The sequence below is a fragment of the Cygnus olor genome, chromosome 6 (assembly GCF_009769625.2).
Source record: "Cygnus olor isolate bCygOlo1 chromosome 6, bCygOlo1.pri.v2, whole genome shotgun sequence".
In the NCBI taxonomy this organism is placed as follows: domain Eukaryota; kingdom Metazoa; phylum Chordata; class Aves; order Anseriformes; family Anatidae; genus Cygnus; species Cygnus olor.
Window position 1 is genome coordinate 39,954,838 of NC_049174.1, and position 15,394 is coordinate 39,970,231.

At 48.8% G+C, this 15,394-nt stretch overlaps 1 protein-coding gene across 2 annotated transcripts in view; it reads right to left on the reverse strand.

The window, feature by feature from the left end:
• ACVR1C (activin A receptor type 1C) overlaps positions 1 to 15,072 on the reverse strand; it is a 36,859-nt gene extending 21,787 nt beyond the window's left edge. Inside the window, exons 1-2 of one of the 2 annotated variants that reach the window (XM_040562551.1) lie at positions 13,509 to 13,679; positions 925 to 1,155 (exon numbers count right to left, since the gene is read on the reverse strand). In XM_040562551.1, coding sequence (XP_040418485.1) covers positions 925 to 1,155; positions 13,509 to 13,578 — 301 coding nt within the window. In that variant the 5' untranslated portion in view covers positions 13,579 to 13,679. Of the gene's footprint in view, positions 1 to 924; positions 1,156 to 13,508; positions 13,680 to 14,691 lie in introns of those variants that run through there. The other variant, XM_040562552.1, reaches the window with a different exon arrangement.
• Positions 15,073 to 15,394: the final 322 nt, after the last annotated feature.

Consider the following 15,394-nt stretch of genomic DNA (forward strand, 5'->3'; position numbering starts at 1 on the left):
CCGCCAAGCCAGCCCTAGGTACCACACAAGCCCATGTCACTCCTGCCCCCTGCCCATCACAACACAGCTGCAGACGCGGCTTCCAACACAGCGACGTGCCTGCACGACCTGCAGCAGCTGCTGGGCGATCCAGGCCAGGAAGGCAGGACGCAGTCTTCGCAAGGGGAACAGGGAGAGCAGCTCCCCACGTGCCGGGGCTGCTTCATCCTGGTGCAGGCTCACCAAGCATCCAGACCCTCATCTGGCCAAAAGCAGGGGCTGGGTTTCCCACATGCCATTCACAACAAGTGTCTACAATTGCCTTCTTTCCACACCTCCCTAGTCTGAATTCTTACCCAACCTATCTAATGAAGATCTTTTACATTGGCTGCAGTAACATCTTAGGATGTATATCTTAGGCTGTAAGGTCCTCATTATCTCCTGGCAAAGCACCAGTTAACACATGATCCGCTCGCTCAGCAACACACGGTGCTTGGCTCCCCACAACCACCAATTTGCAGCTGCAGTGGGTTGCTGATCCATGCCACATGAGAAGCCCCTGTATGCCAGCCAAAACCTTCCCAAGATCTAAACTAATGCCAAGTCAAACCACAAACTCACTTAAGATGCCCCAGCCTATAAAGATCTGTAAGGTGATAAGGCTGTTTCATCCAGACACCTCCTTTTGTCTTCATGGTTAACAGCTCCTGGGGTACAAAAGACAGTGTCTGGAACATCTAAGGCAATGTGAGAAGTTTCCTTTCCCCTAAACGTAGTCACAATTTAGTTTTTCCTAAGTTGGGAAAAAACAGCTTTTGCTTTTACAGCTAGCCTTTAAAATCCAAATTAGCTGCTCTCACAGCCGTGCTCTCTGCCTAATGTTTCTGCAGCTCCCATGCCATCACAAAGCACTTGCACATCACTTTGCATTCAGGCAGTACGTACCTATGGGCAGGCGGAGGGTGATGTTGTTGCAGAAGTCTGTGTAGCAGCACTCGGTTTTTGTGATGTTTTTGGAACTGTGGCAGAAGACTTGAGCGTTCAGCTCCGGAAGGGAGACACAGGACTTGACCACTTCTTCCTTCCCGTTGGTCAGCATGACCGAAGCCCAGCACGCTCCCTCTGTTTGGCAGGTGAAGTTGGTGTGCTCGCACAGCTGGCACACACACTTGAGACCTGAAAAATACAATTCCATTTTCCATGAGAAGACTGGGGCCATCTCGCCAAGGCTGGCCCTTTGGTCAGGAGCACCCATGGGCGGCCAGGGCCGGGCATGACCAGCAGGAGCCCACACTGGCCAAGGGGCTTGGGGCGGCAGGAGGCACCCAACAGCAGACATCCCCAGCACCCACTGCTGAGCAGCATTTGAACCATGTGCCCTCAGTCACAAGAGAGCTTACAGCATCTCTCACGCATGGTGGAGAAGACTAACACCCCTGAACAAACTTCTGGGGAAGCTGTCTTTTGCTTAAATGGGGAGACAGAGATTGAAGTCTTCAGCTCTCACAGACTTGGTGCAACATCTGTAAGTCTCATGACAAGCACATGTGCACACTGCCCAGTGTCAGAACGTATATTTTTGCACAGCATTAGGTACTGAATTTTAAATAATATCAACAGCCACCGTTTATGTAACTGTGGACTTCCCAAAAAAGCATCCATTTCTCATCTGTGCCAGCCAGGCACCTGCAGGCTTCCAACACGCAGCCTTGCTGGAGAACCGGCTGGCTCGGAGCAATGGGACGGAGGAAGCGCCGAGGCACGACGGGACGTTCTGGCACACACCTCCCTACAGGCACACACAGGCAGCAGCGACGGCCTTTTCTCCCCCACGTCCTCTGAAATGATGCACTTTTTTCAGACGTGCAAATAGTTGCCCAATTTCTGTTTGTGCAAAAGTCAGGTGTCTGCTAAGTATTACATGCTTTTAACCATATCATCATGTGCTTTTATCTGATTTTGTAAAACATTTAATCAGTAACTACTACATTTTCAGGCTTTATCAGCTCTTTCTTGGAAGAAGGGCAGTGAACCCAAGCCATATCATCTCAATGAAACATCAGATGCTGACAGGTTTTTTGCCTTCCTTGTTTTCTTCACTTGCTTAATAAGAAACAAATTTTACTTTCTTCATGACAAGTTTAGGAACCCATATTAGCAGTGATATGGTAAGCAACACATCTTAACCTTGGGCTGAATGCAGTTTCTACAGGAAACCCTTCCTGAACTGCACTTTATATGATTATTTTGTTTCTGGTAAAAGAAAAAAAAAAAGAAAAAAAAACATTTTAGAGTACAGAGACTTGATCTCTTCTTCTGACTTAATTCCTACCCTACCACAGGGTCCCCAAAATGCATTCTGCATGCCTTCACCAGGAAGGCCACCACCTTCACTCTGCAAGATCAAACACTGCTCTACCGACAGGAGATAAAGTCTACAAAAAAAAAAAATCCATGCATCCATTCTGTTTCTTTGGGAACTAGGTGGGGGCATGGAACACTTTTACTTAAAGATAACAGACATCTCAGAAAGGAAAGTCGCGAGATGACTAGAATCTAGAAGGGCCACCAGGAACAGAAGGGCTTTCTCTGATTGCTAACTAGCGCTCAACAAGCCAGTGCAGGCTAACAGATGATGCATTTCTTATTATGTTGTATTTCCCTGTCCAAACTGGGAGCTAAATCAGACTCTGCCATTGCCCCAAGCTGGCAGCTGACAAAAGATTAATTTCCATGAGAGTGCCCCAGCCCTCCGTGCAATTTATCGTGTCCCACATTCATGTGTGAGGAAGAATGCGAGGTGACCTACAGCTGCAGCAGGACTAACGGGGACTCGCAGCTCAAGCAGCCTCTTTGGGTGAGCCAAGAAGCCCTGACAGATGTCAGTATGAATCCAATTTTTGTTTCTGTAACACTATTTGTTTTCTTTACAACAATCTTCATCCTATGCTACCCTTCTGAAATAACAGCTTGTAGTGTTTATCTTCATCTCGGGCCCGCAACAAACTTCCTTGGCACCATATGTTCATGTTTATCCTGGATGCAGGATATGCCAGGAACCGTATCACTGCATGTCTGTTTCAGTGTTCTCTCTGTGCAGGGGAGTGAGCACAATCACCCAGCAACAGGAACAGGTGAATCTTCGGTAAAGACATAGTCCTGGAAGAGATGCCAGGAGCAAGACTCATCACATCCAAAGAAATAAGAGACCTGGCAGAAGAGAAACAGACATCGTCATCAATGCTGCAAAATAAAAGGATTACTTGAGGAAATGAAAATAAATGACTGTTGCAAGTGTCTTCAGTGATTCAGATATGCCATTATGCTCTTTTCCCCCACCTTCTCATGGGCTAAAAATAAAATAGGAAATGGTCTTTCCAATGTCATCCACAGTAGATAACTGCTTTATCTATATCCTGACATTTTGTGGATTGCTTGAAAGGAGAGCTAATCTAAACTGTCACTGCAGTTCCTGAACAGCTCCAAGGGCATTCCTCTGAGCACCATGAACACAGGATGAGAAAAGAGTGTCTAAGAGGCTCTGCAACCCCACTTTGACCAAGCTAAGATTGTCTCTTATTTCCCGAATAAAGGGTCTTTATTTCTTCCCCCTCGAGCCTGTCTGCAACCAGGGGTGGCTGGAAGTCACAAGTGCAGACTAGTCTGACGGTCAGCTCGCTTGCAGGGAAAGCAAAGAGTGCCACCACAAGATCAGTATTTCCTACTGCTGTATTCAGAGACTGCCTGAAAGAAAGAGTCTAAGCCCATTTTTCCTATTTGTTCTGAATATTTTGCTTGAAACTGACTTGTCCAAGTTACTGCCCACAACTGAAAGTTCATGAACCTATGGAAAAAAGGGCTATTCCCCACAGAGCTGCTTCTGCAAGAAGCCATTATACCAAGTAGAACAAAAAGAAAAAGCTTTTTGGTAAATATTGTTAGTACAGCCCAACCACAATGTCATTGCTTCTGAAAGTGAAAGCAGATGACAAGCTGGGAGGAGCAGGGAAAGGAGCACAGGGAACTCGATACTTCCAGAGAATTTTTTTGCTCTCTGGAGACCACGGCGGCTCTACCAGCACTCCTTCTCATTCAGAAATACCAAGGACACAGAAGTCATGAAAGATACACACAAAGTTTTGATGGGAACACTAAGTTCAATTTGGAAGAGGTGGAAGAGCACAGAGAGCAGAACTTGTCCACACCCAAAACATTACATCCTAAAAAAACATTACAACATGTGTGCGTCCTGCCACACGAGTACTGCTGCCTTTTTCAGCACTCCTTTAAAAAAAGCTGTGAACCACTGCTCTAGCAAGAGCAGTCTCCAGCCAGTGCTTCCCAGCCCACTTCCTTCCAGCTCTCTGTTCTGGTCCTGGCTCTCAGCCCATGCCCATCCCCACCTCCCTGTCCCTTTCCCCCCCCTCAGGCAGCTGCAGGCCCCCACTGCCATCTCGTCACAGGGACCTCATCACGGGACTGCCTGCAGCTCCCCTTCATGGCACCCTCTGATCGCCTCTGTTCCTCCCAAGAGGGCTCACGCTCACAATTCACACCCCACCAGTTCCCAAAGACTCATCGAAGCATCCTCCCAGTCCACACATCTCTTCCTTCACAGTCTCCCAGCTCCTGCTTTATTACTCGCTCTCAGTCATGCTTTCTTTCCAACTAGGTTGCCAGCTGCAGCATTAGCCCCCCTCGACCTGTCAGTCCCCATTTCATCAGGCCCAGTCCCATCACTCCCCACCACGCGAGGTCTGGTGCTCTCCCTGCTCCCTGCGGGGCAGTGCAGCGATGTGCTGGCAGGCACCAGGGAGAGGTTTCCCTGCCCTCAGCAATGTCCTGCCGCTCTGCACCAGCCTGCAGGTCAGCTCCTCCAGCCAAGGCCCCTAAACCGAGGTGCCCCGGGACAGAGCAAGTCTGTGCTGTCGGATGTCCAGGGGACACCCGGGTGAGAACTGGAGCAGCAGAGGGGTCAGCAAGAACGAAGGCTCCGCACATCTTTGTTACTGACCAGATGCAAAGGGGCTCTACCGAGGCTTGAAATCTGCACTGCCTGCCCCCTCCTGCCTGCAGTTCAGGTTTTCCTGGTGTTGTCTCTTCTGCCACTGCTCACCCGAGGTTAAATGCTGCCCAGTTTCAAGCCCTTGCTCAAACAACAACCAAACCAACTACATCTATTCGAAGACAAGATTAGAGTCTGAACTGTGGGCAAGATGATACTCTTTCCTCCTAGAAAATATACATAGATCTCTTTTAAATGTAATCCATCCAGAAGCAGGTATCCAACATGGAAAAAACCGAACAGAAATTAAGTGTTTGGCAGACATTACAATAAGAAGTGCCTGTCAAGTTTAACAGTCTGAAATTATAGGAAAGTGATAATGTTGCTGATCTCTTGAACAGTCATCCATAACGTCTACAGAAGAACGAATAAATAGCTCAAAAACTGATACATCTAAAGAAAAAAAATGAAAAAAAAAAAAACAAAAAACAGACATGCAAGATTCCCCAGATACCTGCCTGTGCTACTGGCTAATTTCTCCAAGAATCCACTGTTAACAGAGCAGAAAGATCACCTTAAAATGTAACCACGGCAGTGCATGGCAGAGCATCAGCCATCAGCTCTCGCCATGTCTGTCACAGACTTGTGCAGCCTCCTCAGCCTCCCCCCCACCAACGCTCAGGGACAGGCGACTCGCTGGAATTTGTGACCTATCCATGCTGATCCACTCTGTTTGTGACAACTTCCTCTATTATCCTTCTCTTTTTATGAGAAGAAAAAAATTTGTCCATATTCAGTTCTACAGTCCAGTTGCTACATGAAGTCAAACTCTCTCGTTACACATCCAGTTTCTGCCCTCCTTTCCCCCACGGCTGTCCCAGACGGGCTGGCAGGACGCTCGGTGCAGCCCACGGACCGGGGACAGCAGACAAGAGACCTGCCCTGCCCATCGCATGCAGTGCTCGAGCCGACCTCACTCCTGAGCTGCGCTTCCTCCTCCAAGTCCCCACCTGATGGTGCGGCCGCGCCAGGGCTGCCGAGAAGGCCTGGGGAAGGCGCGCGGTGCTGCTGGGGTGCCGCGCCAGCGAGAGATAGGACAAGAGGATGGCGAAGGAGTTAAAGGAAAAGGATCAAAGAGGCAGGAGGAGAATGCGTTCCTAACATTTCAAAATAAGGCACTCAATGCAGTAGCTAACACGACTCCGTTATTTACTCGGGCGTGACAACATTTCCCTTAAAACATTGCATTCTCGTGTTGAGAAATTAGGAGAAAGTGGACAACTGAAACACTTCCCGGCCTCGCAGAGCTATGCCAGGCATCCAGGCAGGGTTACCAACGGCTACCGGGAGCTCCCCAGGGCCCCCCCCAGACCAACGGTTCCCCCGTGCCCATGGGCAGGGATCCCGACAGCGGCACGTGCTTCTCCCTGCCCTCCGCAGAGAAGCGTGGTGCTTGTCCAGACCCACACCGACGGCAGGACGAACAAACAGCCTGGCAGGGAACAGTCAGGTTGGTTCACAGACCGCCAAGTACACAAGGAAAGAAACTTTTAGATATAGAGACCACATGGAACAGGTGTCCCCTCGTTTTAGAATTTTTAAGCCATCAGTAGTTTTTAAGGATTTTTTTTCTCCTGTTACTGCAGTAGGAATTGAGGCTATCCAGTAATTTCTTGGATGTGACCCACTGTGAATCAAAGACAGAATTATTTGCTCATCAGAGCAGAAAGTAACCTACATGACTTATATAAGAAAACAACTTTTTTTAATTTATTTTTAGTTTTCAGGGCAACCTTTAGAAAATGCACAGTACAGGCAAACACCTTGTGAACCTAACTTACGCAGCAGGAAGAACTGAACCAGCATTGGATTCCAAACAAATTAACACAAAGATGCACAAAAGGCTTTTTTCTCTCAAGTATCAGCTTCAAATACATGAATCACTAGTTATCTAAGGAACAAGAATGATGTTACATGTAAACAACAGATGGAAGAAAGAGTTTAGGCACCAGCTTAATGAAAGCAGCTAACAACTGAAACAAGTAGATAGATGTAGTGCAACTTCAAAAGTTAAATGGAAAAGATAGAGCACATATTTGGCATAAGCTGACTAATAGTGTGGGGCTAGAATATAAGCTAAGAACTATGGGGAAGATGGAACTTGCTACCTCCTCTGGACCACAGGTTTTAAATTTAATACTGACTCTTTACTGTACAGATTAATGCAGCATTAATCTTCCATTAAGTCATAATCTGTCCCTATCCACAAAAGTCAGCAGTTTCACATTGTGACTACAGGGCAGTAGAGCATTCAAAATGAAATTTGAAAACAAACATCAACTACGTGAAAAGAAACTTTGCTGCCATGAGGCAGAGCTGTTTCCATCTTTTAACCAGGGGTTATCCTGTTTGTCTTGTAACAGCTAAGATAAAAGGTAGGGAGAAAAGCTGTCAGTTTTCACAGCAAGAGGCCGTTATCTCTGCAGAAATGTGTGGTGCTCAACATGCTCCAGTGATCTGGAAAGGGGCACCGATAATGAAGCAGTAAGACCTGCTGAGGACAGAGAATTTACACCTGACTTCAGAGCATCGCGAAGGAACCTCACCACGCCGAGCGACCCGCAGCCAGAGGAGAGTGAAACCAGAGGGGAGAGAACCGGGGCCGTACAGCAGCTCGCTGCTGCCACAGGGAAGGCTTGCCATCAGGAGGTGCCAGCAGACCCACCGCCACCGCCCAGCACGTGGGGTCAGCCCCAGCTCCACTCCAAAGGGCACCCGGGAGCTGGGAAGAGGCACTGGGCAAGGGGGACGAGGAATTTAGAAACTAGGCTTTCTGTGTAGCTTCATACAGAAACCTTGCGTCGTATTGAGAAGACGAATGGGATCAGCTGATCATCGTTTCCCATACCTCAAAAGCTCCTGGCACCACAGAAGTTCTTGACAGCAATTTTACAACAAGCAAGAAGCACTCCTCCCTTTCATGCTCCCTTGCCCCTTCCCCAAGAGGTCTTATTGCCAACATTTGGGTGGCAGTGTTGGCCTATTCAAACAAGTCATTAGACAAATCCACCTCCACGGACAACAGTTTCACAGACACTGCTATGCACAGCGGTACGGCACTTGCAGTCTTTGACCTGCGAGCCATGAGAGCTGCGGCGTGCCAGCTGCGAGCGCGCCCCCTCCTCTCCTGCCGCGGCTGCTGCAGGAGCAGCGGTGGCCGGCTGCTGCCTTGGCCTGGCCTGCTGCGACCAACCTCATGCTTCCCACGCACCGCCGTGAGCTCCGGGTGGAGGAGAATTAACTTGCAAATATTGACTGAAATCTGCAAGTCTTTACACGCAGCTTGAAATGCTTATTTCCCTCCGAGAGCACTGCGCCTGCTCTTAAGGGCAGAGTTCTCCATTTCCTACAATAAGCTGCACTGATGGAAACGATAACGTGACGCTGTCAGTATATTTTCTTGAAACTATTTCTTCAGAAGAGGAAAACAGAGCCTTGAAAAATGACAGTTCTTTAAAAAGTCTTGCTGTTTGGACTGCTATGAAATATATGGAAAAGTGCTCTCTCTGGAAAAAAACATATTAGGAGCAATAGTAGATTAAAGGTCCATTACGTAAACATCCTGCAAAAAGGACTGATATCAGACTAGAAAAAAAAAAAAAAGAATTCTGTTGGAAAAAGAAAAGTAATTATTCCAGAACAGAGGAAAATGTCCTAGAATGAGGGACATTAAATAGTCCCACCGTTTTCACTTCTGAAAAATAGGTATGGAAGTGATTTTAGTAGTACGTGCAAGTATCTTGATTTTCGAAGCAGGATACTGAGTGCTCAAGTCCCCACTCTAGAAAAGCTTAGCAACCATGACAAAACACAGTGGACAGAAACTGAGGGCAGGCATTAAAATTAATATCAGCTGGGCAGGGTGAGGGCAACCCACTGAAATTATTTGTTGCTTCAATAAACTGTGAAAGGACATTCACTCACTTCTCAGTAGCTTCAAATGGACAAGACATCCTTTGAAATGTTATTCTTTGTGAAACACGAGCTATGCGACACAACACTAAGGTAACTGGCGAGATCTGGTGCAATACAGCACAGACCAAAATCCTCTGCTCACCCTGCAAGGCGCCGAAGGGCGCTGCAGGGCCAGGGCGAGGCCGCGGGCGGTGCTGCGACAGCAGGCACTGGCAGCCCCAAAGGCTGAGGTGCCGTCCGTAACGGAGAGCTGGTGGCACTGAAAGGCAAATACAGCCAGTACGTGAAAACAGCTTGAAAAGGTATTTTGCATTCAGGAAGTCACACTGATTGCTTTCTATTGCCACACAGCTCCTCTCCAGTCAAATGCAGCCTGCTTTTTCACAAAGAGTAGATATTGCTGGAGAATGAATGAACGTCCTTAGAAGTCTGACTTTTGAAGATGAAAATTTAAATGTTTCAAAGTTGCTGTAAATAAGAAGAGCAAAGTATTTCAAAACAACATTTGGAATACTAAAACGTCTCTTTTACTTAACTGCCATTGGTTTTGCACAATTCCACGTCATTCTGACGACACATTTGCTGTTAGAGAAGTAAATGGGATGTGAGTTCTGCAAACACTGCTCTGATTACCTAGAATCAGCTTCCTGATAAAAATGGAATCAAGATAACCATCGACTTTTCAATGTACTTTATTTATTCTTGCCATCACCAAACTGAAGATGAACCAACAACAGAAAGATAAAAACGCTGACTGCATAAGAAAAACATAACTTGCAAAGGCCATTTATTCTGGAAAGAAGTGCTTCAGAAGTTATATCCAGCAGCAAAAGTCAGCTGCGTCTGTGTGAAGTCTGAGCTGAGCACAGCCGTAGCTACATCCAGCCCTTCAGTGGGAAGGGAACAACCTGCACCTCTGGGAGGCACTGTGATTGCAGCATCACCAACAGCATTCAGGACAGCAGAGGTGTGCTAAAGGGACAAACACTGCCAAATGTACCAAAGTGACTTGCACATGCTCAGATTCATTGGCATATGTCCAAAGTTGTCAGTACGAGCTGTGTTCTTCCTCCCTCAAAGGTATTCATGACATCTAGTTTTAAGCATCTAACTTGGGCTTCAGTTAGGATGCTGCTCTCTGCATGATGAGCAGAGGCAGCGAAGGGTAATTCAGAGCCTAATAGCTCTTGAGGTACGAGAGAGGAAATTACATTTTTTTAACTGGGATGCAGTTATTAATCAAGTGTCTCTTCGCTATCATCGGCTCACTGCCCAACACTTTCATGTCACTGTTTGGTGAACTACCAGGTAGGTTACCAGAACCTCCTCAGCCAGGTGCGAGCTGAACACCTAGGCTACAAAAACCATCATGGAGAAGAGCCCCTACCCCTACACCCTCCAGTACCCAACACGGAGATGACTGTGATACTACCCCACCGCACCGCTGGGGTTCGGCATGACATCCAAGACTCCTTTTTCCACAAATTACAGCTGACTTCTCAGTGCCATAACCCAAGAGACCTCGAGGGCCTCAGGCAGCACCCTGGCAGAGCCCCACACCAGCAGCCACGTCCTGCAGCTCAGTGCCCCCCCGATGTGCTGCACAGCACACGTGGGGACCACACTGCCCTCGTTCCAGCAATGCTCCCCAAAATGACAAAATATCCCAGCCAGATTAAAGCCTAGAATAATCGTCTGCAAGCAACTGGTAAGGTTCTAAAGCCTACTCCACAGAAAGTAGAACCAAATTACACCCACTCACCCCACATATAGCCTTTTATCTAACATGCTGCCAGAATTATCAACAGTCACCCTGGTAGCTTGCAGAGTCAGGATTTACGCTCAAGAAGGCCAAACTAGTTGACCATTAAGTAATTGTAGTTCTCATCTGTGATACTTTATTAAAGCTTTTTTTATTATTAAAGATTTTTACTAAAAGCTACGAAAAAAGAGCTTCTGTAGCCCAGAGAAACAAGAAGAAAGCATCATATTGGTAATTTGTTACAGAGCAGTGAATTAAATCATTTAGTGGAGAAGTACAACTGCTTGCTGTTACGGGGCTTTTTCTGAGGACTTGCTATTTTTGACACTTGACAACACGTGGGCTTTTTGATATTAGTGGTTAATAAGGAGTAAGCAAACCAAATTCTGCAGCTGGAATGAAGGTGTGTTTTGCAGAATGCAGCTGTCTGGACTTGTCAGTGAGACATCCACACGCATGTGCAGGTGCTGGTCTGCAGCTCTGTGGGTGGGCAAGCGCTATACCTACATGTGTTCGGGACTTCAGGCTTTACACAAAGTTTACGTTCTATAGGAAGCACGGGAATAAACAGACTGTGCTAAAAAATCAGTCTTAAGTTTCACAGGGCATTTGAGCAACTGCTTATCACAATGCAAGTACATTTTACAGTATGGGAAAGACAAGGATGCAAGGGTTGTTTGTTTTTTTAGTACAGTACTACTCGTGTAGTAAGAGTCTGTGTAGAACAGTTTTATGCTATTTTCATGCATTTATTGTTATCTAGCAGCTTTCAATAGCAATCTATCTTGCTTCTCATTCTTAAGCAAATAAAAAGTTTATGTTACACCTGGCCATAAGAAGCAGCTGCTTGTGTGTGCGCTCCCCACTCTGCTTTCAGCTGTGCAAACCGATGGCGCTCCCAGAGTCAGGGCAAAGAGCCGTGCTTGCCCTTTCACACCTAACTGAAGGTACAGGCATCTTCGCTGTGCTACAGGGATAGTTCATGGCACGCGTACTTCGCTTTTGGGAAAAAATTAAAATGCATATAAGTGGGAAACAATCTCTCACAAACTGAGAATACGTCTAAAAAGGCTCCTAAGAAAAGTGAAACAAGGCAATTCAGTGCCGAGCGCTGCCCAAGTACCACATGCCTGCACCGCGCAGAGTAACACATTTCTTTACTGCAGTCCACACCCTTGACTCTGGTTTATTTAGAAATGCTACAGCACGCTGAGCGCTCCTGACTTGCCCCAAAACGATGCCATGATGAGCATAGAAGAGAGTGCTAAACGTTTAACACAGCGCAGATTGATATGTAGGACAACGGTGTCAGGCGTACGGAGTTAAATTATAAGAAAAGCAGCACCAACAGAATGTAAATTTTGAGAAAAAGAATAGGGAAGAAAAAGTTTACCGGCGCACACTTAGTAACGTATCTTGATCAGGCAGGTTTGTAGTGAAATGCGGGCAGTGCAGTGTCGATGCAGAGCTGAACACCTGATACAGCCCTGCTGGGGAGACCTGAACACTCTCCCTAGGTATGCGCAACTCCACCTGGTGCCCCTCTAAGGAACCGTGAAGAGGATGCCTGCCTGTTCAGGCCCATGCACGTGCATACCAGCCCGGAGCTGGACTCTGAAAAGATAACTAACAGGGCGGGGAAAATGACGGACAAAACCATTGTGACTTAAGAGATCAAAGCAACGCATGATCACTGAATATGAACAACCAAAGCCAACGAGATCTGTTAGCGTGGTGGATGGTCACCAGAGGCAGGTAGGAAGGGCATGGTGAAGCACTGGTGATGCTTCACTTCAGGTGTACCGGGGGAAAACAAGCGTAGCATGGACTGACTGTTTCTGTGGTTCACTTCCACACTTACATAAAATAAATCCAGACAAAGAGAAGATGCATCAGATTTCACGTCTCTTGGAAGAAACAGGGATTTACTAGATGTACCATACTACACACTAGACAGAAATACTCAAAACCTCAACAACCAAGCCTTGTTACTCCTCCCTTCCCAGAAGAAGGGACTGTACGAGTACTTTGACATGGGAGCAGCAGCAGCCCTTCCCTTCAGCTGAGTGCTGTGACCACCTCTCTCTGCAACAGCATCACCAACATCTGCCGACTCCTGTGGCAGAAGCGTTGAGAGAAAAGGAAACTGGAGTAAGGCTAAACAGAAAAATTAAGACCTGTTCTGGACGTCCCATGCCACCGAGGGAGAAGAAGCTATGACAGCAGACTCGAGACGCCGCTGGCTCAGCGCCCCTGCCCAGAGCCCTCCAGCCGGCCGTGCACTTTGCCCCATGCGTGGTGCGATGGGATGGGACCTGCAACACCCAGCGTGGGGCACCCACCGGGGCCTCGAGCTGCCCCGAGCCCCCCAGGAACGCTGAGCAGAGCAGGGGGTGCATGCTGAGACGCTCTCAGGGCGCGACCCGTCAGACACGGCTTGCGAAAAGCCAACCATCGGGAACTTTTGAGACACCGGTACCCAAAGAGCGTGGGCTGGAGCCCGCTCGGGGCCGGTTATTCCCCATAAATCCCAACTGACCTATTTCTCGCGCGCGCACGTTGATCATAATTAAATGCATTAAGCTCCTTAACCTCCCGAGGAACAGCGCTGACCCCGCCCGGGCACGGCACAGCTGGGAGCGCACCGGGACGGAGGCAGGGCAGGCCGGGGGGTCCCGGGGCACGGAGCAGCCCCCGGGCACGGAGCAGCCCCGGGGCCGCGCATCGCCGCCCGTCCGCGCCCGCTGCGGCTCCGCCACCGCCCCCTGCCCCTGCCCCGGCCCCTACCTGCGCACAGCGACACGGCGGCGCCCAGCAGCGGCAGTGCCCGCAGCGCGGAGCTCGGCGCCCGCCGCATCGCCGCGCATCCGCGCCGGGAGCGGGGCCGGGAGCGGGAGGCAGCGGGAGGCAGCGGGAGGCAGCGGGAGGCAGCCTGCAGCCGGGCGCCGGCCCCGCCGGGTCCCCGCCTCCGCCGCCCGCCGGGCAGCTATAGCGGGGCTGGGCGGGGAGGGGCCGCACCGCACCGCACCGGCCTCGCCCCTCCCGCCCGCCCCCGCCCACGGAGCCCTGCGGGGCTCGGCGCTGCGGGCAGCAGCCCCCGCACCGCTCCGTCTCCCCCCGCACCGCTCCGTCTCCCCGCAGGGCTCCCCCCGCACCGCGGAGGCGCGGCGCCTTCCCGCAGACGCTGGCAGGCTGCGGCGGCTTTTCCACGTACACTTGCGCTCTCCAACTTCTGAACTGTTTCCAGCGTTTTTCCACTGCTCCTTTCTCTCTTCCACATCAAAAAATAAATAAAAAAAAGCCTTGCAGCCCCCAAAGCTCTCCACCCCACCACGCAGGCCTGTGGGCTTTTAAAAAAGTACTTAGGGGCACCATCATAAATCAATTACATTTCGGCTATAATCAGGTATGTTCTAAAAAGGCGAGAGGAGCAGACTACATAGTATGGTTTGTCTTCAGGCAGTGTACATGCCCCATGTGCCTGGAGCTGTTTTAAGGGGAAGATGCTAGCAAGAGCCCCCTTGCCCATGCACTGCTACACGCAGCTCCGGACTGTGAGTGTTGCCAGTTAAGCACCACTTTCCCTGTAGTACATTTTTACTACTATTATTATAGATGTTATAATAATGACATCTCTATTAAGCCTTTTGAACACAACATAAATTAGTGTGGTATCAACAGCACGAAATTTAACCTGCTTACAATTCATTTAAAAAAAATGAAACTGAAGTGAACCCAGGCACCCAAACAGCACTTGCAGCCACTTACTTTGTTTTACTTTCCCTCAGCCTCAGTTCTCTCTCTCAATCAGTTTCAGAAGTTCATCAAGTAAAACAAATAGGGTGGTATTTTACTTCCTTAACCAATCAATTCATTAGTCGTGCTGTTAAGATGCTTACAACTTCTTTCTTTTCCCAGTTTTTGAATGCTGAAGTTAGTGGCATTGCCATGTTGGCCTGTTGCAGCCTACCTTGTTCTACCTGATTTTTTCATCTGAGCTGGAAGAGGTTCCACGATGATATTAAATCCCCAGAGGGAAAAGAAAGTCTCCATGCATTGATTTTATTCCTGTACTTTCCTTAAGTACTTGTTCAGGGCAACAACACCAGCCATATGCAGAAAGGCCCTTCCTGGCTCCTACTTCCCCGTGTTTCTCCTCCCAGCTCCTACTTCCCTGTGCCTCCCTCTGACTTGCTGGCTCAGCCACTTCCATCCAGCGCCACTGAACAGCTTCTGGAGGCAGTTACAGGAGGAGTTTCAGCAAGGTCCTGGTGCTTTCTGGAGGGAGGAGAAGGAAGAGAACAGCGCAACACACACAGTAAGAGGAGCATGACTGCCTTCCGCACCGGCTACACTTGCATTCAGACAGACCACGGGGAAATGACCTGGGTTATCAGGTAATGCTGCAGCAGAGCATCCCTTTTTCCGCCCATGCCTTCAGCTGCAGGGGTGTCTGGCTTTCCCTTCCCTTCCCTTCCCTTCTCCTCCCCTGTGAACACTGCCCCTTGCCGAACATGTTGACCTGAAGGACAGGGGCTGTCAGGTCAGACAGGCTGACTTCGGATCCAGTGAAGCAAGCTCAACATATTTGTTTGTTTCAGTGCTGTGGGTTTGTTCCCTTTATTTTATCATGTGCTTATCCGAACTAATGTGCTCAAATTAATGTTATTTGA